This window comes from Pristiophorus japonicus, chromosome 14 (assembly GCF_044704955.1).
Source record: "Pristiophorus japonicus isolate sPriJap1 chromosome 14, sPriJap1.hap1, whole genome shotgun sequence".
In the NCBI taxonomy this organism is placed as follows: domain Eukaryota; kingdom Metazoa; phylum Chordata; class Chondrichthyes; family Pristiophoridae; genus Pristiophorus; species Pristiophorus japonicus.
In genome coordinates, this window is record NC_091990.1 from 96805619 (window position 1) to 96830208 (window position 24590).

General features: G+C 40.9%; 1 protein-coding gene across 3 annotated transcripts in view; it reads right to left on the reverse strand.

Moving 5' to 3' along the window:
* ptdss2 (phosphatidylserine synthase 2) overlaps positions 1–24590 on the reverse strand; it is a 111183-nt gene that overhangs the window by 14115 nt on the left and 72478 nt on the right. Inside the window, exons 5-12 of one of the 3 annotated variants that reach the window (XM_070899389.1) lie at positions 22804–22938; positions 18119–18133; positions 17886–17936; positions 16451–16564; positions 12909–13027; positions 6019–6133; positions 5158–5303; positions 1419–1604 (exon numbers count right to left, since the gene is read on the reverse strand). In XM_070899389.1, coding sequence (XP_070755490.1) covers positions 1419–1604; positions 5158–5303; positions 6019–6133; positions 12909–13027; positions 16451–16564; positions 17886–17936; positions 18119–18133; positions 22804–22938 — 881 coding nt within the window. Of the gene's footprint in view, positions 1–1414; positions 1605–5157; positions 5304–6018; positions 6134–12908; positions 13028–16450; positions 16565–17885; positions 17937–18118; positions 18134–22803; positions 22939–24590 lie in introns of those variants that run through there. The other 2 variants (XM_070899390.1, XM_070899391.1) reach the window with 2 other exon arrangements.

Genomic DNA, 24590 nt, shown 5'->3' on the forward strand with positions numbered 1-24590 from the left:
CATTTTAAACTAGTGGCTCCAAAAAAATAGGAGCAACTTGAGCCCATAATTTCTACAACATCGCCCTATCTGGGATCTCATCAGTCTGTATGGACCTTTTGAACTTGATTCGAACATGATCCTGCAAGTATGTACAATCTATTTGGGTACTTTCTAAATGCTTGTATCAAAGTTCTGAGATGCTCATAAATTTGACTCTAGCTACATATCTCACATACAACTAAATGGTCTAAATAGTCTCTTCCACCCCTCCCTCTCCCAGTTAGGGTGGAGAAGTTAATTAATCCGAAGCATAAATATAACACCTTTGTGCCAGATAAATTTTCAAGCACTACTAAATATGCATACAAAATATGTATAAAGAAAATACATATATCTAAATATCTAGGCACAAAACAGAACGAATTGCTTATAACGTGTATTAAAAATGGACTAAAAGCTTCTTCAACGGCTCAGTAGGTAAATATATTGTATTGTTCACTAAATCATGTAGTGTCGGAAGGTCCCAAGTCATATTCCTAGTTTGTTCTTAAATTATTTGATCTCAACCAGGGCAGCAGTTGTGATACTAAAATTGGCTTCAATGGCAAATTAGAGGGGAAAATCATATTGGGTTCCTTCTCTTGATTGGTATTCAGTGATACCTCAGGTGAGAAGAGGAGTGGGCTCTATTCCAGTCAAGTAGCCTTCTGACATTCATGATCTAGGCTCGCAGGTGAATGGTCACTTGAGGACTCTTGGCTGACAAGCGGAGCGTAGAGTAATCACCGTTAGAAAAAAAAATGGTTCAAGAACCAAGTCAAGTTAGTTCAGTAAACAAGAAATAGGTTTAATGCTGCATGGAGTTCCTTTTAGGTTTTGATCCTATTACAGATAGGATGAGGCAATGCAAGTACCAATTTGGCTATTATTGTGTGATGGAGGTTAGGAATATGTACACTTTGAATATTCCCTTCAAATGGAAATTGCTAAAGGAAAAAAATACTTAATTAGAATGTCCTGTCATCCCTGTGAAATATAAAACACAAATGGCAGGAAAATCACATACTGTATTATGCTTTCACAAACATAACGTATCTAAACCTCATCAGCACTGAACACAGAAAATCTTTTGCATGACTGAAAAGTATGCCTGGAATTTGAGACCTGTGGAAAGATAGTCACGTTGACGAGGAGACTCTAGTAAAAATGCAACTAGATATTTAAGTAATTTCCTACACTTCAAAAGTACTCCATTATTTTTGAAGCACATTGAGACATCCTGAGGTCATGAAAGGTGCTATATAAATTAAAGTCTTTATCTTTATGTTTTCAGTGTGTAAATTGTTTATTTAAAACTAATGAGCAGGGAATTTATTGATCACACTACCTAATAAATCGTACAAAATATATACTGCGAATTCATGAATAAAACCTACCGTATAAAGAAACGCCATATGGTCCAAGTCAGGATGAGTATAAATCCGAGGATCCAGCACTGGGTGACGTAGAAAGGAATCGGTAGTGTAAGTGTATGTGGGTCATATTTCAGCACAATTAGGAATTCAGTCACTGTGATCGCAGCTACCAACCAAGCCTGCTGGCCAAGCTTTTTATGGAATTTCCTGCACAGAAAGGTGATTAAGGCACTGTCGTTACCAAAAATTCATAAGGACGACAATTTGACTATACCTATCAGTGTAGAAAACTGGAAACAATGACTAGCTTCATGAATAAGTGATGTAACAGCTTATTCCAATGGAAACTATTTGAAGGATGCCTACTTGACCATTACTTTCTGTGTAAAACAGCATCCAAATCTTGTTTCCCCTGCACTCGTGTAAACATTATTTCAACAGCCTCAGATATGGGACTATCTTGACCCCTCTACCCCAGACACAATTTTTTTTTCTATTTCAAGAAATAGTTGCTCCATTTACATCATATCTGACAAGGCTGCACTGATGTTCTTTGGACTGATTCAGATTTTGCAGAAAGCTAATAAAAGGGGCAAACTTAAAAATGTTCACTTGCATCAACAAGCTGTGCAAAATATACGAGGGTTAAATCTATGGCCTTATATCAGGCTATAAGTGACTGTTCTGTTCAATCTAGCAAGCATACTTTGCTACATATATCAATTATGAAAAAGAGAACTTAACTTCAATTTCATCTGTAGGAATTAACAAATTAAAATTTAGTTCAGAGGGCAAAAAGATCTCTTTGGCTATCTTGGATTCTTTTTTTTGGGGGGGTGGGGGGAAGAGAGCAGGAAAGAAGGAGTGAGAACAGAATATCAGAGTATACTAAACACTGACTGTTCACTATTTCCAGGAAAGCTGAAAGTTGTGAGGGAGGCATACCTAAACTCTCACTTACACTGAAGTTTGGAAACTGGTTCTTCCAGTATTACTACTGGGAAAATCCACTGGATAAAAATAAATGTGCATGTTCCTGTTTTACCATCAGTGACCCTTCACTATCACTGTAGGGTGCTTTTTAAGTTTAAAGAAAACTTTTATTGTGGTTCTCTATGAAGCCATAATGTGAGAGAGAAACCACAGAAGGGAAAATTGTCATTTAAGTACAAGTTTTAGCTGTGCATCTTGGGATTGTCCCTGGAATGGCAGCCAACCCTGAAGTGGGTCTTGTTGACTAGGAGCCAATTCTGAATCAGAGACTGAACACGTTAATGTCGTAATAGGAATTCAGATTTCAGGTCGCTTTGCTACAGTTTTCTACTTTATTTATTATTAACAAGAAATCAGTGAAATAAGTTTAGGATGCTTCAATAGAGTTAACAATTGGTTCAACCATAATGGCAGGCAATGTGGAAAAGTTCCAGTAATGCTTAACCTGAGCCTGATGTGATCACTGGGAGCAAAGGGCAATGTCCTGTCCTTTTTATAAACATTACAAACTATGGGGAAAGGCAAGCCCTAAATGAGGCGCGCAGTTAATGACAAATCTAGGCCGAAATTTGCAGTCAGAGGCGTACCTCCGGAGTACGCATCCGACACAAAGAAAAGCCGAAAGTATCTGCTGGCTCCCAGGCTTTGGGTTCTGGGCCTCCAGGTGTATGTCTGCGTAAAGGCCCATGGATCCCAGGAACGCAGGCAGTTCAGAAGCATCCTTGCAATCATGTGGTCAACCAATTAGAAAGTGGGATTCGCCATAAGCTTATGGGGATTCCATTTATGAACTGAATCCCCATAAACTTATGAGAAATCCCCAAATAAACAAACAATTCTAATAAAGATAAATATTCCCATGTCCAAAATTAATTAAATTTCCCTTTAATTAAGCATTTAAAATTAAATTACATTTTTTGAAAACTAATTTTGAACGTTTTAATCCAGGCCAAAATTTACATAAACTAATTTAAAATGTTTTTGCATGTTTTAATAATTTAACATTTTTTAATTTGACATTTATTTTAATCCTTACGCCGGTAAAACATAGAAAATAGGTGCAGTAGTAGGCCATTCGGCCCTTCGAGCCTGCACCACCATTCAATAAGATCATGGCTGATCATTCACCTCAGTACCCCTTTCCTGCTTTCTCTCCATACCCCTTGACCCCTTTAGCCGTAAGGGCCATATCTAACTCCCCCTTGAATATATCCAATGAAATGGCATCAACAACTCTCTGGGGTAGAGAATTCCACAGGTTAACAACTCTCTGAGTGAAGAAGTTTCTCCTCATCTCAGTCCTAAATGGCTTACCCTGTATCCTTAGACTGTGTCCCCTGGTTCTGGACTTCCCCAACATTGGGAACATTCTTCCTGCATCTAACCTGTCCAGTCCCGTCAGAATTTTATATGTTTCTATGAGATCTGCTCTCATCCTTCTAAATTCCAGTGAATACAGGCCCAGTCGATCCAGTCTCTCCTCATATGTCAGTCCTGCCATCCCGGGAATCAGTCTGGTGAACCTTCGCTGCACTCCCGCAATAGCAAGAACATCCGTCCTCAGATTAAGAGACCAAAACTGAACACAATATTCCAGGTGAGGCCTCACCAAGGCCCTGTACAACTGCATTAAGACCTCCCTGCTCCTATACTTAAATCCCCTAGCTATGAAGGCCAACATACCATTTGCCTTCTTCACCGCCTAATGTACCTGCATGCCAACTTTCAATGACTGATGTACCATGACACCCAGGTCTCGTTGGACTTCCCCATTTCCTAATCTGCCGCCATTCAAATATTCTGCCTTCGTGTTTTTGCCACCAAAGTGGATAACCTCACATTTATCCACATTATACTGCATCTGCCATGCATTTGCCCACTCACTTAACCTGTCGAAGTCACCCTGCAGCCTCTTAGCGTCCTCCTCACAGCTCACACCGCCACCCAGCTTAGTGTCATCTGCAAACTTGGAGATATTACACCCAATTCCTTCATCTAAATCATTAATGTATATTGTAAATAGCTGGGGTCCCAGCACTGAGCCCTGCGGCATCCCACTAATCACTGCCTGCCATTCTGAAAAGGACCCGTTTATCCCGACTCTCTGCTTCCTCTCTGCCAACCAGTTCTCTATCCACATCAATACATTACCCCCAATACCAAGTGCTTTAATTTTGCACACCAATCTCTTGTATGGGACCTTATAAAAAGCCTTTTGAAAGTCCAAATACACAACATCCACTGGTTCTCCCTTGTCCACTCTACTCGTTACATCCTCAAAAGATTCCAGAAGATTTGTCAAGCATGATTTCCCCTTCATAAATCCAAGCCGATCTATGCCTGCTTTTACCAGGCACAAGTGTTTCGTGGGTATTTTCTGGGCACTCTGCGCCAACGAAAGTGTTTTTGGAACACATGCAGACAATCTGTCATGGCGAACCTTGACAGATCACAAGGTCCGGGTTTTCGCACATGCGGGCCATTCTGAGGGCTCACGATGACCTACACTGTTGGCCCCAAAAATACTAGGCCTATCTCTTTTAGAAAAGTTGGTACATCAGAGAAAGAGATTTCTACCAAATAGTTGAATGTACTCAGCAAGTTTTAGAGGTAAAAGCCAGTTTGAAAGCACCATCGTCACAAGGATTGAACACCAGTGATAAGCTTCCACAGATCAGATACAGTCTATGGTCTCAGTTTGCCACTTATCTGAATGAACTTAATGACATAACTGCTCAACTGGTTCTTTTTTGCAACAAATACTTACAGGTCGTCCATGAAGTCATAAATCTCACGCATTGCTACACCTCCTACATGCACAAAGAAAACTAGACGTAGCAAGACCAGGTAATGTTCAGGGGGCATCCAGAGGACAAACTTCAAGTAAAACGTATTTAACTCGGCAAGCAAGAACTGCAAAACATAGACAAAGGACTGCTCAGCTCTTGGGAGTATAACTGAAACAGTGAGCAACAAATATAAATAGTCAATGGCACTTATCTTCAAAAACAAATAGCACAACTAAACCATTTTCTCTTTCTGTTGCTGAATATACAAATACTACACATTATAATTTTTATATTAGCATTCTAAAGGGTCAATAGCTCTGTGCTTGGACTACAAAGCTAAAGAAAAATTTACATTTTACCCATTTTTCTTAAAAAGCCAAGCTTCTGTTGACAAACAGAAATGGATCAAAAGACAGGGCTTCAAACTCACATCTCTGTATTTTCAAGGAGGGGGAAAAGTCGAGACTGGGATAATGTTTCATTCCCCAACCACATTACCTGTGAATTATACCTGTTTTCTAGTCAATTATAAATCTACATTAACAGGAGACATGGGGGAAAACCAGTCAGCCAGTGCCCAGCTTCTCAGCCACCAATTGTCCTATCCCGTGGGGTATGAATAAACAAAATCATTGGAGGGGAAAAAGGTGTGGCGTTATCAGTACTATTGATCAATCCTGAAATTTGCAGCAGTGAATGAAAGATTAAAACTCCCATTTCTAACCTCAAATAATGAATGTGTCGAAAAAATACAAAATATTTTGAATACAGGTACTGCAAAGCAAATTTTGAGATGAATATTCGCTTCCAATTGCAACACAATATATCCAATTCCTTACCATGAAAATAATTCCACAAACTGCCAGCCACCTGCGAAGATTCGAGGCTGGTTTCCATTCAAACTTCACCCAGCTGTACGGCGTAAATTGGAAAGCAATGCGCTTGATTTTCCCTCTGAAGGAGAAGCAGAATCGTATCAGATAAAGATTAAGTATTCTCTCACTCAGGTCATCTTGACTAAATACCTACTTATGTATTTAAAAAAAAAATACTTCAACATTTTGTGTTACTCAGACATCAATGGGAATGATGAGGAGAACATCAAAAAAGAGGGGAAAAAGTAATAAGTAAATTGCTTAATGGATTATGAGGCACAATTTTCTGTCACATTACTTGCAGAGACCATTTTACTTTGAAGCAATGCCATCAACAGCAGATATGCGATTTTCCCCGGTCAGTGACTCTCGGGATTAATTAACCCACAATTACTTGGGCCTCATGAGCTGCCATCAGTTAAAATCAAGACCACAAATCTGAATTTCCTCCTATTTAGTACTGAGAATCTCAGGTCTCCGTCTTTGATTTGGAGTGACAGGTTACTAAACAACGCTCTCCAGAACCATATTTAGAATGTAAAAATGCCACAGGACATGTAATTGTGCATCAGAGATGTTGTGCAAATCACCCTTTTTACAGTAGCAAATTGACGCTGCAGTATACTATATTCTACACTGGGACCTAAAGCTACTTCCACAAAGGTTAATACGAGTCGAATTTCTTACTGATTTTAGTCCTGTTGTGTGCTGAATATTGATGAGTAATGCACTGAATTATTGTTAAAGACACTTCTAAATATTTCATAGGTTATGTGACTCATCACATGATATACACACATGCATGCATAATGATGGCAGCTTTCCAATTATCCATCTGGGTACCAACTATAAACGCTGGACTGTAGCCTTCTACTGTAAACATTCTGTTCCATACTCTGATGCAACTTTGTGCAGGACACCTGTGTTTCTTTAAATACATTTTGTGCTCAAAACTGGGGAGATTAGTGCTGCGAGATAAAATTCTTTCCCCTTTCAGACACACTTGGGTAGCAATGGTACAGCCAGAAACAGAGGAGAGCTCTCTAATCTGCCAGTTTCTCAAGCCCAACCTTAAAGTACTCAATATTAAAACCAGTGTGACTCTCGTTCTCTTCCTGCACACACCCACCCCAATTCCCTCTAACCCCTATATACCACACCAGTCATTTTGTGACTACGGCAATAGTTTTCAGGGTTACCTGGAACTGAATGAGAAGAATAATAATAGCAGCCACAGTGGGATCTATCCCTATAGATTGTATTAATTAATCTGGTTGACTAGTCAATCAACAACAATGCCTTGCAGTATAGCCAACATCATTAAAAACAGATTATCTGGTCATTTATCTGTCATTGCTGGTAGTGAGATCCTGCTATGAACAAATTGGTTGCCACGTTTCCTACATTTCAACAATGATTACATTTCAAAAAGATATGTAATTAGCTGTAAAGCACTTTGGGACATCCTGAGGCCATGAGACGCTCTATATAAATGCAAGTCTTCCTGTTATAACAGATCTGCCCGGCTCAGACTCTGGATAACCAAGTCTGCCACAGATGCACAGAGGTGCAAAGATTCAGCAACATCCGTTTCCCGTTCAGCAACTTTATCACATTAGGCACCAATTACCAGATGTATGAATATGTTCTCATACACTGATCCCGGTACCGGCAATCCAAGTCTCAGCTATATGATGGGCATCTACCTTCAGAATGGTGGAAGGACCTACCCAGGATAGCTTCAAATATTCCATCTACCTATCCCACACGCCATGCTTACTCATCACCAATTGCTTCATCCAGGCAAATGCGAGGGGCATTGGCGAAAAGATACAAGACTGGCACCTCCTCCAAAATACTTTGTGCCAGGCTGTTGTAGGCCAGAGCCCTCCCTTCCCCCCCCATGCCACAATCAACCTCAGCTTGATCCTGTACCCACACATTGACGACAAGCAGCCTTTCTCTTGCATTCTAGGGGTTCTGAATAATGAAGAACTGTTTGGACACGTCTTACCTGCCACAACATATTATTGAAGTCAAGAAAGATCGACAGACTCTTCAACACAACTGAGGATGTGTACCTAGAGGACCTCCAGGTAACAATATAAATCAATAATCAGGACAAATGCTCCTTGCATCTTCCAATCAATATCTTCAATATTCCCTCGAGCCATGTAAAGCCATAATACCACAGTTGGGGCTCCCACCAACTCATCCATTGTTTAACATATTGTTCAAGATGTTGAGTAGACCTCACTGCCCCTCCAGATGAGGCAATCAACACAATGCCTGCAAAAAAAAGTGCTGCAATTCTTAGAAGCGGCGCACACTGAGGCCTTCCCTTATGAAGCCAACACATTATTGCCGAAGATACTGAATAAGATACTGACAGTGGACAAACTTGCCTTATCCTTCTTTCCATAGAGAGAGATTCACCTGCATCTACCTTGCAACACACTTCCTGGATAAAATCCAAGATATGACCACATACTCCTCTAGCTTCCAGCTCCTACGAAAAACCTTAGAAAAAGTAAATGAAAGCACTGTAACAGTCTTAAAATACTCCAAATCTCCTTTAAAGTCACAACGCCCCCTACAAATTCCTCATGAGATTGAAATCCAAACAATACCGTTGACTGCTCTACAGGTCTTCAAAACATCTATATAAATCTTAAGAACCAGTGAGAAACCTAGATAGTTTTGGGCTTGCTACGAACTCGCTGCACCCTAGACAATTGGACATGTGACATCATATAACAGATCGGGTGTGCATAATGCAAACAATTATATTGTTCTAGATTTTAAGACACTCCATTTTCCTAATCAAAAACACAAAATACAACAATTTTAATAGCAAGTACACAATTTCTGGAATAAGGAACAAACCTGCTTCTAAATTGGTAAAGATGTTCCAGTCATAAAATATGAATGCGAAGGAAAGTTTAAAGGAATACTTTAAATTTGAAATTTTTCTATCGCCCATCTCAAATAAAAGCCAGGCCAAACAGGAAAAAGTCCAATGTGTATAATGCTCCAGCACAAAAATCATCTGTTCCAGAATCCAATGTAGTCCAATACAAAGCCAAATAAAACATTTTTTTCTTTAAATTTATCTATAGATACACTGGCAGCTCTCTTATGGGATTGTTCATAGTAAATCAGATTAGACGGTTTTACAGCATGCAATGAACAATGTTATTCTGCTATGATGGATCTGTGACTTTTTAAAGCAACAAAATCTAATTGTTAAGTAAATGCAAGCTCAGGTCATTCAACTGGCCTTTCACCAACTATCCTGGACAGCGTGCCAGTCTTACTGTGGACATATCTGTGCCAACTTCCCTCGTGAGGCCATGGATCAAGTAGCTGATGATGAGTAAACTTGGTACATGGCAGGGAACTTTGGAATTGTAAAGAGTTCATCAGTTTCAGGCCAGAAGCACTCAGCATTAAATAACTGGCTTTTCTGCCCCTCATTTTTTTTTTTACCTCACACTAGATTACTTCACAAGATAGAATCTTATGCTGTCAGTAGAAATTTGAAATGCTGAATTAGGAATTAGCTTCAATCCCACAGTCAAAAAGTTGTAGTTAACGGATGTAGTTCACCTTGGAGACAGGCTACTGGCGGTGTCTTCCAGGGATTGGGCCTAGGCCAGATATGCTTGAGTCTTTATTAATGACCTGGACAGCGGTGTTGGGAATATGGCAAGCAAGTTTGCAGATGGCTCCAAAATCTGTGCAAGGGTCAAGACAGTAGAGGAGTATAATCAAATCCAAAAAGATTTATTTGTGCTCGGGGAGTGGGCCACACATTAGCAACTGGTATTTAGTTTAGACAAATGTAGTGTCATGCATGTTGGTGGAGCCAACATAGAAAACATGTATATTTGCAGGGAACAATCCTGAAAGAGGGTTAGAGAGAAAAAGATCTTGGTGTTATTGTGCACAAATCACTAAAGGCTCATGACCAATAACAAGGCATTATAGTTTATATTAATAGAATCATTCAGTATAAATCAAAGGACACTGTACAGGTCACTGGTAAGACCGCATCTTGGGTACTGTACCCACTTTTGGTCTCCTCACATGGTGGCCGATATAGTGAACTTGGAAAAATCCCAGAGGAGAGCTACAAGAATGTTTCTTAGCTTAAAGATCCACACCCTACTCTGATCATCTCAAGAACCTTGATCTATTTACTTTAGAGCAGTGTAGACTTAGAGGTTGCCTGATAGAGGTCGATAAAATAATTAAAGGGCTTGATAGATTATTTTAGTTTAACTGATTGTGGAGAGCCAGAGGACACGAGTTTAAACTATTTAAGAGTAGGAATAGACTAGATGTTAGGCAGTAGTTTTTTCCCCAGAGAATTGAGTGTCTCTGGAATACACGGCTGGCTAGTGTGGGGTGAAATGACTCTCTGAATACCTGCAAAAGGGAGTTGGACTAGTTCCTGACTTGGGCAGAGATCGCATCATATAGAAGGCAACTGTCTTTAAAAAGGTAGAGTATTTTTTCCCCTTATTGGCACTATTTTATTACCTCTCCCAGGAGATTACATAGTTGTAAAAGTTGATGCGAGGTAAGGTGGGGGGCAGAGGGTTAGAGGCCGAGGGGACGGAAGAAGTGTTTAATCATGATGCACTATGGTGTGGGGCCTGAATGATGACCCAGCTGGTCTTTTCCTGCCTGTTAATTTTGTATGTTTGTAAATAAAGTTTAATCTGCAAGTGTGATGACAAACCATTTTTAATTAAATATGTCTGGTATATTGAAAGTCTTGCAGTAAACACACCTTCAATATCACTTCGAAATCGAGGCAAATTTATTCCAGCACACCTGTCTGGATCATTTTTCCCATTTGACTAATACTCAATTCAACAGCTCCAATATGTCCTCAATGCAATTAGACACCGGTTGGAATAGGGTTACAAAATCGGGAAATATCTGTGCAAAACTTTCATTTGCAAAGTTTTCAATTTTCTTGTAGTTCAACTCATAATAAACATCACTGTCTAATCAAGCCAATTTCTTCACAATTCAGCACCTCCTGTGCCCAATTCCTTTTAATTTATATCTGCTACAAATGTTACCACTTTACCAGTGCACACAGGATAATGTACAAGAAAAGCTCACTGCTTAAGGACCCTTTGCAGCCCCGACAATTAACTGTAGGAACTTGGGATCTTGCTGCCTTTTTTGATCCTGTTTCAGATCCTACTGTGGGAAAGGCATATTGCATCATTCTGTCCTCTTTGTACCAGGAATACGCAATACTACATCACTTTTATTGCAGTAACCGTCAGTTGACAGCAAGGGTGATACAGAAATCACCGAAAGGGGATGAGAATGCAGAAGGTATGAGAATTATTTTCTACATGGGAATGACCTCCGCCCTCAACATTTTGTTTTGACACCTGATTTTGTGCATTTTGGAGCCTACTGTAATTGAGTGTGAATCTTGAATTTTTTTGTTCGATAAGTAAAATACATCATCGTTCCTCCCCATTGTCCATTTTTATTTCCCAACCATGGCACTTACAGAAGTACATGCCAGAAATTGCAAAATATCAATTAAATGATCCTGCACACAAAACAACAGACAGGCATGCCCCAGAACACTCCTTTGTAGAAAACAAAGTTTTTAAAAAGCTGCATTTTAGTATTCGATTAGTTATGTAGAATTTTTCTGGAGAAAAACACTAAATAATCACACCTATAACAGAGACTCTCAGAAAGCAATTGGACAATTTATTCTTTTCTGCCTCATGTGTGTAACAATCAATGGGAGAAAGTACCATCTGATTGAGTTGGAGAGCTCCAATCCCACCATCCAAATGATCCAAGTGCTTGAATATCAGCCGTGGCTCAGCGGGTTTCACCCTTGCCCGAGTCAGAAGATTGTAGGGTCAAGTCCCAATCTAGGGTCTTGAGCACAAAAATCTAGGCCGACACTCCAGTGCAGTGCTGAGGGAGTGCTGCACTGTTGGAGGTGCCGTCTTTCGGATGAGATGTTAAACCGAGGCTTTATCTGCTCTCTCAAGTGGACATAAAATATCCCATGACGCTATTTTGAAGAAGAGCAGGCGTGTTATCCCCAGTATCCTGGCCAATATTTATCCCTCAGTCAACATAACAAAAACAGATTATCTGCTCATTATCACATTGCTGTTGGTGGGAGTATGCTGAGCGCAAATTGGCTGCCGCATTTCCAATATTACAGCAGTAACTACACTTGTATTTCATTGGCTGTAAAGCCCTTTGGGACAACCAGCGGTCGTGAAAGGCGCTTTATAAATGCAAGTTTTTCTTTCTTGATACCAACAACCCCCAATGCTTATAAAAAGATCTCCTTGCTGATCATCTTATAAAATGCTGACAGACACTGGGTTGAAATGCCGACTGTAAGCTTAAAAAGTTAATGGTTGGCATGTATGCATGCAGAGTCAGCTCCCAGCATTTACGTTATTGAAAACAGCAGCCTCAACACGATGGAACATTCCTAAACCCATATTTTTCTGGATCCACAATACTGCCAGTTCCTCAAACTAGTTGGAGCATATACAACATGGAGTGCAGCTGCAGCATGAGAATAATAAGTAACAATGGTTGCACTCCTGTAGAATAAAGGCACCTTCACTGGAGTGTAACGGATGCCTGCACACCAGTGTTGGTGCTTTTAGTCTACAAGACTACAGTTAAAATTTCAAAAATAATTCTCATCAGAAAATGTTTGTTCCTCCCCGGGTGTGCTTATGAAAAACTGGCATTTACTGTGTATTGGATAATGAGAGGATACATGTGCCCAGAACGGATCCCACAACTGTGCCTTGGCAACCAGATTCACTTACTTGTAAGTGTGAATATTCCAGAGTCCTTGCCAGTGATATGGCTTCATTGAAAGCCACTCCAGTGTCTTCATTGCACAATAGATGCCAAATCCATTGCATAGAATCACATCCATTATCCACTGTAAACAAAAGCATAAATTTACTAACCTTCTACAATGGCAGGGTATGAAAAAAAGCACATCTCATTCTGGGTGGACAGTTTGCAAGTTTGCAAATGTACAGACCCACAGAAATTCAACTCAAATTTTGCTGTAAAGTGCTAATTGAAATACAGTTTAATAAAATAAAGGTAACATTTTCAAGGAACAAAGTTAAGAAAAACACACTACTACATTAGTCCAGCAAGAAAGTCAATAACATTGCCATTTTTTCAAATCTTTAAAGTTGAAACGCTTCAATAAATTTCTGCTTAAACTGCCAAAAATCTCAGCTATAAAACTCCCATTCTTGGCAATGGGTTGTGATTTGGGACACGTAGCCTTTCTAGTCATGTTACACATGAACCTCTGCTAAAGTTTCAGGCTTTAAATACAACTTGCAAACCTAAAATCCCTGAACCTAACCCTCCCATTCGACTCCCCTACACATGGCCACCTGCTCAATGTCATCTTCACACATGGTGTTGAGATATCCAAGGATTGTGGATGCATTGGTTGTAATTTACCAAAATTCCCTGTTCCTAATTCTTATGTTTCCACTGATAGGGGAGACTAGAACTAGAGTGCATAATCTTAGAATAAGGGGCCACCCATTTAAAACTGAGATGAGGAGAAATTTCTTCTCTGATGGTTGTAAATCTGTGGAATTCGCTGCCTCAGAGAACTGTGGAAGCTGGGACATTGAATAAATTTAAGACAGAAACGATAAGGGGATAAGGGGTTATGGGGAGCAGGCAGGGAAGTGGATCCAAGTCCATGATCGGATCAGCCATGATCATATTGAATGGCGGAGTAAGCTCAAGGGGCCTCATGGCCTACTCCTGTTCCTATTTCTTATGTTCTTATGTCTCCATCAACAGGGCTGTTACCAACCACTTCCTCATCATTCTTCAACACAGTTAACCACTTCACTCTCCTCCAGCACCTCTCCCTGCAACAACTTGCATTTATATAGCATCTTTAACATAGAAAAACATTCCAAGGTGCTTCACCGAAATGAATCAGACAAAGAAAAATAGACACGAAGCCAAAGGTGGCGATATTAGGAATGGTGATTAAAAACTTGGTCAGAGAGATGAGTTTTAAGTAGAATATTGAAGAGGTTTACAGAGGAAAATCCAGAACATGGGGCATAGATGGCTGAAGGCATGGCCTCCAATGGTGGTGCAGAAGGAGTGGGTGTGCACAAGAGGCCGGGGTCAGAAGAACGCAGAGGTCTTGGAGGATTGTAGGGCTGGAGGAGGTAACAGAGATATGGTATAAACACAAGAACAAGAGTTTTAATTCTAGGCATTGGGGGACCACGAATCAAAACAGATCAGCGATCACAGGGGTGATGGGTGAGTCGGACTTTGGTGCAAGATAGGATACTGGCAGCAGGAGTTTTAGATGAGCTAAAGTTTACAGAGTGTAGAGGATGGGAGGTTGGCTCGATGAGCATAGGAATAAGCGAGTAAGGAAGTTCCAACAGCATGAATAAGAGTTTCAGCGGCAGACGCTGTGAGGTAAAGGCACCTGAGGCAAGAAGGTTATGGAGGTGCAAGTAGGTTAATTTTGTGCTGGAGAGAATATGGGGTTGGAAACTCAGTTCAGTGTTAAATAGCACACCAAGGTCACAAACAGCCTGGTTCAACCTGAGGTAATGGCCAGGGAGGGGAATGGAATAGCTGACAAGGGTACAGAGTTTGTGGCAGAGTCAGAAGACAATGGCTTTGGTTTTCCCAATGTTACCTGGAGGAAATTGTAGCTCATTCAAGACTGAATATAGGAAAACAATCGGAGAACACAGAAACAGAGGAGGGAGGTGGTTGAGGGGTAGAGCTGCGTGTTATCAGCACAAACTGATTCCCATATTTTCAGATGACGTTGCCAAGGGGCAGCATGTAGATGAGGAAGAGGAGACAATGAGGATAGATTCATGGGGACCTTCGGGTCATAATGTATCCTCCGCTTTTCCTTCCTCTACTTAGAATCAATGTTGCCCCTAATTTTAAATTTGGATGCTCGGTCCCTTTAACGGGCTGCGTGGCCTATTCAACGTTTCACGCATGCACGAAATTTCACATTGTAAAAGGCAGCCCCGGGCTGTGCGGGACCGTAGGACAGCTGCGCGGTCGTGTAGCTTAAAGGGAACGCTGATCTTTCATTTCATCATTTACATGCTATACTCGACATCAGCCAGAAGAATGGGGTCAGCTTCCGCATATATGGTAATGGCACTCTGCTCCCTCTGCCTCCTCCACGAAGTATACTCTCAGATTGCCTGTCAATACCAAGGCGTGGATGAGCCTAAATTTTCTCCAGCTTAATGACTGCAAAACTAAAGCCATTTTTACGCTCCTATCAAAACATGCGTCGCTGAACTTGAGTTCCGTTAACTTCCCCCGATGCCAATTCAGATTGAGTTAGGAAGTGTGGAACCTTGGTGTACTGTTCATCCCTAAGCTCAGCCTCCTTCCCCACATCAGCTTTGCTAATACTTATTACAGATACTCCAATCTGGGATCTGTCCCATCCCACAGCATTAACACTGGTCCAGTCACAGATGACATCCTGTACAACTGTGACTTTCTTCCAACTCCACAACTTTGCCCGCCTCCACCCCTACTTACCATCACTGAAACAGCAGTACATGCCTTCACTGATTAGAAACTTCATTTCTTCAACATTCTCCTAGTTAGGCTTTGTCTTAAACCGCGCCCCTCCCCCACCCACTAGCTTCAACTCTAAAACGATGCAATCCATGTCCTTACCTGCACACTCATTCTCTTAAAGCTCCCTGCACCCCAGCGACTTGACTTCAAAATTCTCACGCTGTTCTCCTGCCTTACCCCCAATGCTTCACTAACACCATGCTGTTTCTTGTCCCATGTTCCCTCTGTTGCAGAACCGGCACTAATTCATTCAGTCACTATGTTGCTGCCCTCAATCTCCTTGCCTAGTTCCCTGCCTTGCCACCTTCTTCCTGCTTTTAAAATTATTTAAAATCTCGCTCTTGCCTTTGGTGCCCACCCTAACCCTCTCCATTTTCCCCTGCACCTTCCTGATCAGCATCCACTTTTTCTTTTTCTCCTTAATGTAAAGAGCTTTGAGACGTCTCGCTGCACGCGACCAGCACTGTGGAAATAAAAGTTCCTACACACATGTAAGGCAAACCCTGTTGAGAGTTCACCTTCAAGAGAAGCAGGATGCTGACAAGTTTCTCCATAGTTAAACTATCAAATTTTCTCTTTTATGATAGATCTTTCATAAAACATTTTTTTGTATTTAAAGAAACCCTTGTTTAACAGCGAGCACAAATAATACTGCTTAGTGCATCCATGCAGTTTACATCCAAGTTGCAGAGTCAGCATGGGGCAAGAAGGTATTTGTACAGATACATACATGGTCCCACCAGCATTCACTGAAATTAGGCAGCTGATGCTCCAGACTGTACTCCAGGAACTCAAACATCACACTGATTATCATACACATCCACCAGTCTCGAATCATTAGTGTCTAGACAGAAGGGGGGGGAAAAGATAATTAGCTGGCACTTGTTGTTAAAAAGGACTAATTTGTGAACTATATTTGTATGGAATTATTTCTCCATTACTTTCACAGAAGTACAAGAAACCTGCTTTTTTTCCAGGATGGTTATAGGTTAAAGACACTAAATCTTTTAGGTAGCAGAGAGCAATACCCACACAAGGTTTGCTGTTTATTTTCCAGGCATGTCACCGAAAGGATATATTGGCTTAGGAAGGAGTGCAGCACAGATTTACCAGGGCTCCAAGGGTTAGATTATGAGGAGAGATTACATAAACTAGGCTCGTATTCTCTGAAATATAGAATATAAAGGCGTGATTTGATTGAGGCTTTTTTGAAAGGATTTGATAGGGCAGAGAGAGAAACTTTTTCCACTAGTGGGGAGTCTAGGACGAGGGGGCATAACCTTAAAATCAGAGCCAGGTCACTCAGGAGAGAAGTTAGGAAACACTTTTTCACTTTATGCAAAAGGTGGTAGCACTCTCTTAAGCAAACAGCAATTGATGCTAGGTCATTTGTTAATTTTAAACCAGAGATTGATCGATATTTGTTAGCCAAAGGTATTCAGGGATATGGGGCAAAGGAGTTCGGTCACAGATCAGCCATGATCTCACTGAATGGCGGAACGGGCCCGCGGGGCTAAATGGCCTCTTCCTGCTCTTATGTTTATAATCTGGAATGCATTGCCTGAAATAGTGGTTACACCAGATTAAATAATGTTAAAAAGGGAACTGGATAAATACTTGGAAGGGGGGAAATTTGTAGGGCTATGGGGAAAGATTATTTGGATAGCTCTTTCAAAGAGCCAGCACAGACATGATGGGCTGAATGGCCTCCTTTCTGTGCTGTATGATTCTATGATATGGATGCCATGCAGGGCTACCCGTTTAAGGCTGTGTAGAGGGTTGTCATAGTTCATTAAATATCGGAGGTCCACCACTACAGTTGATACAGAACTAGAAATACAATACATGTTCTGTGCATGGGTTGGTGGAGCACGTGGGCTGCACCATGCCTGGATGGACCAGTTGGTATTTTTCTGCATTTTTACATATGTTCGTAACTAGTTGAGCACATCTCTATAGCAACTGTTCTTCAAAATGATAAAAACCAGAACAAAATCTGCCAGTCCATCACCTTATGTTCAACCTACTCTTCTGACAGCATACCTACCAGGCAGGAAAGGCTCCAAAATATTTCTGCAACACAATTGATAATCAGAACATTGTGGGACTTTATTAGTAACAAGCAAAATAGTCATGAAGGAAAGGTGATCCAGTTCTCATCTTACCTTAAGGTACCATCCCAGGAAATGGGCTGGGACAAATCCATCCAATTTATCCTGAAATACAACAGAAAGTTTGGATTTTAGAGAAAAACTTGTAATTAAATTTCAGATTTCAATTTTTTTTTTTTTAAATACAAAGTACTTGCCCCTTCACCAATTATCTGACAATAAAATTATTTTTTACCCTTTGCTTGTAATAGTCTCAATGTGCCTTTTTAAAAAGCTACGTAATTTACCTCACTGATCGATCTCTGGGGAGAAAAAAATTTATATATTATATAAAGCTCGACAGGTGACCATCTAATGTTACTGTTTACGATTATATAAACAATATATATAAATATATATATATATCTATAGATATAAGTATAGATATAAAAACAGCACTACAAGCATTTAAACCAAAGTAATACATTGGCAACACCGAACAAGAAGTGTACGTGGAGAAGAGTGTTGGTTTCAGACTCCCTGCAGAGCTACTCTCAGATCACTGACAAACTATTCGAGAGGGGCACTCTCATGGGGAAAGGAGAATAGAGTTAAATGATTATAAAGCTGCACTTGAAGCCCTCAAGTTAGCCTATGTGCCTTCTAGTTTGGAAATGGTTTTATCACTTTGGGGGAAGGATGAGAAAAGTGCGTAAAAACACCCAAAAATCGAAATGAAAACCAGAGAGTTTCCCACCCCCACTCGGACACAGTTTTGCTAACTGCTTATTAAGTTTTAAAGATCTAACAGAAAAACTAAATACAGCATACAAGTAATAAACAGAGCTTCAATCCCCATAATGGATGTTGAAAATTAAACTGTGTCATTTTCCTCTCTAGTGGAGCTTCAAAGCCATCGTTCCGGTTATGAACTCAAATGGACTGTTCAGAGCTTTGATGCTTTGTCACAGTACTAATCAAATAAGCTAACACCCTCAGGACACATTTACTGAGTAAAAAGCTGGTATACAGAAAGGTTAATGATGCACACTGGGTTTGGAGCCCTCAAACCCGATTCATATCAAATGCAGACATGCAACAAGTCACAAAACCAGAGACCAGCTGCCCAGTGGAAGGTGATTTAAATCCATGCATGTGTCAGGCATGCGCAAAGTATTATTCTGATAAACACCAGCTTTCTACTGTGATAGTGTGCTAATAACGTAAATTATGCACTGAAATGATGTCATTGAAATAGATCAAACAGGTGAGATAAGGCAAGGCTATAAATAGTTAACTGCACCTCTATATACAATGTAATTTTTTTGGTGGCAACTTTCTCCCCTCCCGAATACATCTACTCTTCGATGGGGAGATTGTTCCAAAGGTACTGGCTGCCCTCCACTACTTCACCAAGTGGCCATATTACATGTCGCAGTTTTGACGGGAAGTGTTCGCAGGATATTCTACAGGGTAGAGGATGAGTAGGGTTCAGTCAAGCCCAATTATGTCCTCATCTGATCCCCCCCATATCTATAACTCTGCTGGGGTTTCTGGATATCAATCAGGAGCAGCAACCCTGGCCAATTTTTCCTTCCCTAACCCAAGGGTGCAGAGGTCAAGTGCTGTGCTGCTGATGCTGCTCCAATTGATATCACCTAATTCAGTACAGATCAGGAATTAGACCCAAGACCTTTCTAACCATCTGTAGTATTTGTAACCCTTCAATATAGTGACTTTAATTGGTAGGTCTGTCAACCCTCAGATAAAGGAGGTCAAAGACCAAACCTTTGACTTCCTCACTCACTGGAAGAGGGCAATCTGCAGTTTTTTGGGGAGTTGGGAACAGAGAGAGCAAAGTCTCCTTTATGGTCAGTCAGCGATACTGCTTTGTGCTTTACTGTTTACAAAGTGAACAAAAATATATTTTTGCCCTAAAGGCATGTGGTATAAAATGAATATTTTGCAGCTTTTATAATCCACAAGAAGACAGTTGTGGTATTGAATGCAATATACAGGGATACAGTGTTCAGGAAAGATAAGACTAGACAGGAAAGGAGATGAAATAGCCCTATATGGCAGGGACATCTGGGAAAATAAAGTGGTGGAAAGTTACATAACAAATCAGTCTGGTTGGGCATCTGTAACTTGAAAAGAATAAAGCTAAAACTAAAAACTTTTGACTATGAAATAATCAGATATGAAAGCTAGAAGGTTAGCTTATTTTAATGGGGGATTTCAGTTAACCAAATATTAATTGGGAATATTCAAGTAGAATTAATGAACATACTTCATGGCTGTTTCACGACTAAGTACATCAGAGAAATCACAAAAGGCAGAACACATCTGGATTGGTAATGGTAAATAATGCAGAGAGCATACAGGAAATGAAACCATGGGAGATAGCAATTACAGAATGATCATAGAAATTACAACACAAACAGGCCCTTGCCCTAACCACTCAATGTTGGTGTTAATCCCCCACATGAGCCGTGGTCCTAATCCCATGTGTCCATCCGGTTCCCATATCCTTGTATCCACCTTTCCTTTAGCCACATATCTAAGCTATTCTTAAATGCTGACATGGCTCTGCTTTAATTACTAACTCCAGTTCCAGCATTCTACAATCTCTCCACAAGCTGTGATTTTTTTTTTTGAAGAGAATATAAATAAACTGGATCAGAGAGAAGGATGAACAATATAAACACAAGTTTTAGGTGGTGTACATGTGCAACAGTCTACCCAGGGAGGCAGTGGAAGCAAGGGATGTTATAAATTATATATTCCAAGAACGTAATGGATATATTTTTGGTAGACAGTGCTATTTAAGGAGGTGACAGAAAGAGCTAGGAAGTCTGCACCCTCCTGAGCCGTGTCCTACACTTTTTTTCATATACATAAACCAGAAACCTTCATTTCTTTGCAGATGCTGATGAACCTGCTGTTATTTCCAACATTTTCTATTCTTATTTCAGACTTCCAGCATTTGTAATTTTATTTGTCTCAAGGCTGTAGTTTGCATATATCACATTGCAATTTTACTTTGGTACATTTTAAAAAAAGCACTCAAACGAGCTCCACTTTCTTATTGTAAGATGTAACTTTGAATAGCAAAGCTTAGTTACAGAGAATACACGTGCAATGTCCCAAATCCGGAACTCCGAAAACCGGAATTGTACAAAAAAAGACATTTTTCGCATAGCTGATGGAATCGACTGGAATTATTGTCCGAAAACCAGACATTTTTGAGGCAAAACTTGGCATGGATTACAAACAAGAAAATCAAGTCTGAAATTATGAATCCTCGCCTGAATCCGTGCCGGATTTCAGGTTTTGCAGGATTTCGGACCTCACTGCTCAAAACCTGGCACGATTCAGTCGAGGATTCTGGATTTCAGACTATTGATTTTCTTGTCTGAAATCCAGAAAAACCCAAAAACCGGCACAATTTCGGTCCCAAGGGTTCCGGACATTGTACCTGTACAAGTACAGCATATATATGGTATGAATCAGGGGTGATCCTAGGGCTACATGTAGCCAGAGTCCCAGTACCCAGAAAACTCAGTCCTACTTGCTCAACCTTTGGCTCCCTCCTATTTCTCATGTATATGCTGCCCTCAGCGACATTATCCAAAAACATGAGGTTCCACATGTACACTGATGATACCTAGCTCGACCTCACCACCACCTCTTTCGACGACTCCACCGCCTCTGATTTGTCATGCTACTTGTCCAACATTCAGTGTTGGATGAACAGAAATTTCTTCCAAGTCATCGGCTTCGGTACCCACCATAATCTCTGTTCCCTAGCCGACTACTTCCTTCTCCCTGGCCACTGTGAGGCTGAACTAGACCGTTGGGAGATCTATTTATCCCCGAGCTCAACTTCTGACCTCCTATCTTCTCCATCATTAAGACCGCCTACTTCCACCTCTAACATCGTTCTTCTCCACATTTGCCTCAGCGCATCTACTACTGAAACTCTCATCATTTTTTATCTCCAGACTCGACTATCTCAATCCACTCCTGGCCAGTCTCCCACCTTAGACCCTCCGTAAACTCGAGCTGCCTGTATCCTAACTCTCACCAACTCCCGTTCATACATCACCCCTGTACTCGCTGGCCTACATTGACTCGTGGTCCGGAAACATTTTAAAAATCTCATCCGAGTTTTCAAATCCCTCCATGGCTTTGCCCCATCTTAAATCTGTAAACTCCTCCAACCCTCCGAGATTTCTGCGCTCCTTCAATTCTGGCATCTTGTACATCGCCCAGTTTAATTGCTCCTCCACCATTGGCAACCATGCCTTCACTTGCCAAGGCCCTAAATTCTGGAATACCCTCCTTAAAGCTCTGTCACTCTCTGCCTGTCCTTCCTCCTTCAAGACACGCCTTAAAACCTATCTCTTTGACCATGCATTTGATCAACTGTCCTATTTTCTCATGTGGCTCGGTATCAAATTAAATTTGATAATCGCTTCTGTGAAATGTCTTGGGACAGTTGAGTACATTAAAGGTGCTATATAAATGCAAGTTGTTATTTGCTGGTTTACCTTATTTGTCTTTTGTGGGTCTAGAGGTTTGGAAAGAGCTATTTTTAGCACCGTTGCCCGATTGGTGGACAAAACTTCAATCTGAACATTGAAATCTGTTGGAGCTCCCTCCTCCCACTCTTTGGGCAACAACAGCATCAGCTGTGCTGCAACACTGCCCATCGCCATGGTTGAAACATCTGTCTCAGGTCATTCAAGAATAACCACGTGGGTGAACTATCACAGAGCCAGAAGCACTCATGAAACCAAACTGCACAGCAGTCTAATTTCAAGAGAAGAAAGAGGAGGGTGGGGGACTGGGAAAAAAGATGACAATAGTCTGAAAAGTTGTGATGGTGACACTCCAAGTATGAGTCTAACTGGATTCCATCCTCTGTATACAATTTCTACTGAGGCAGTAGGGGTAGGAACAGTAGTTTAGAAATGCAACTCAATCTCACCCAGATGTTGTGATATGGATCAGTCTTATTTCCTGGGTCAAAGATAAGACAGTTTCCACCATAGTCCCTCTCTGGCAAGGGGACACCCAGTTTTGGATCTATGAATTTCATGAATTGACGACCATCCTGAACAGTCTGTGGAAACAAAAAACAAACCGAGTAATTGTGTAGAAACTTACTGGTAAAGGTTAATGATCCTAGATGTGTGATTAAGTGATAGTATGCATGCCATTTTGTCTGACTGAATACAGCCTGGTGACAAAAGGTGAATGACATAAAACACAAGTCTATTAAGTATTCAAACCGCTGCGGTTAAAATTTATAAAAGTTATGTAATATTGTCTTTCTCCTGACGCCAACTAAGCCATGATTGAACTGGTTACATCAATGCTCCCTGTACACTATCCTTTCCTCCAATTGCAATGGCAGTAACTTGCATCATAAATAATCCAGGACGCTTGCTGACCAGGACATCAGAATCCTCCAGAAATGGGGTTTTCAATCGCCCAAACCACGAGAGGCTGAAAAATAGGTAGCAAGTGCCAGCATGAAGTTTGGGTTCTCCAGTTTGGGGGTCTGACTATTTGCAGGTTGAGCTGTCAGGAAGGCACTTTTACAATGCAGAACCCACATGTCTAGACTGGCAAAGTCGCAGATGCAATTCTTCACCATCTGTGCACAGATGAGATAACGCAAATGCACAGTGCAGTGCCACTAAAGCCAAGCGGGCTTCATGTTTTCAAGCCCCTTTCCAGGAATTATGCATACAATCTAGACTGAAAGTCTAATAGTTCGGAGGGAGTGCTGCATTGTGTGGTGCTGTCTGTCAGATGAGACTTTAAATAGATTTTGCCTGTTCCAGAGAAAGGAACACCTGTTCCAGAGAAAGGAACACCTGTTCAAACCTTATGCATGTACAATTCACGATTGTTGTCAAATCCATCCTGTAGCATAAATGGGGAAGTCTTGGTCAAACAGAAACGAGCCAAATAACTACTATGGGAAGTGGCTCATTCAAGTTCAAATGAAGTTAATTGTACCGACAGTTTTCACCTTCAGATGTTGTGACACCAGCAGCAGTTTTGCTAATGCTCTACTGTGTGGGCAGAACTGCTCCCAGGCTGTGGAACAGGTGTCTACATGCAGCACTACACCTGCTAGAATCAATCATCCAGGCAATGAGATTCTCCTCAGCTCCTGCATGCAGTAGTACATCTTAAAAGCCCAGCCAAAAACTGAAATTACACAACACAAAGCATCCGATTCAAATGTTGGTTGAGTTTTTGATTCAGGACCAGCCCCCTGACTGTAGCTTAATCCTCTACCACAATAGCAAACTACTCTGGAACAATGCCTTAAGTTTTTCCAGTTAGCAGTAGCCCAGCTAGACAAAAAGGACAAAATACAGCAGTAAAAACAAATATTGAATTGTCATATTACTGACAGTGCTAGGATCACTTCCAGAAAGATTTCAACCAGTGGCACCAGAGTCCTTGCTGATGATGTCAGCTTCGAGACTCAAAGTGGCACAGCTGTTTATAGTGGGGGACAAGAAAAGGAGATTCCCCTAAAAAGAAATACTTTGCAATTTAACCAAAATCATTTTGGTGGGGGGGGGGGGGGGGGGGGGGGGGAAGAGAGGAGAGCTTACATTGATAGAAGGAACAATTACTGAGAAGTGTACTATCAACTTCAGATCATTGTTTAATGCACCACCTACTTTATGTTACCCACATAACATTGCCCATTTAGTTGAAGATTTGTACTGTGGATTCATTCCCTCTTTA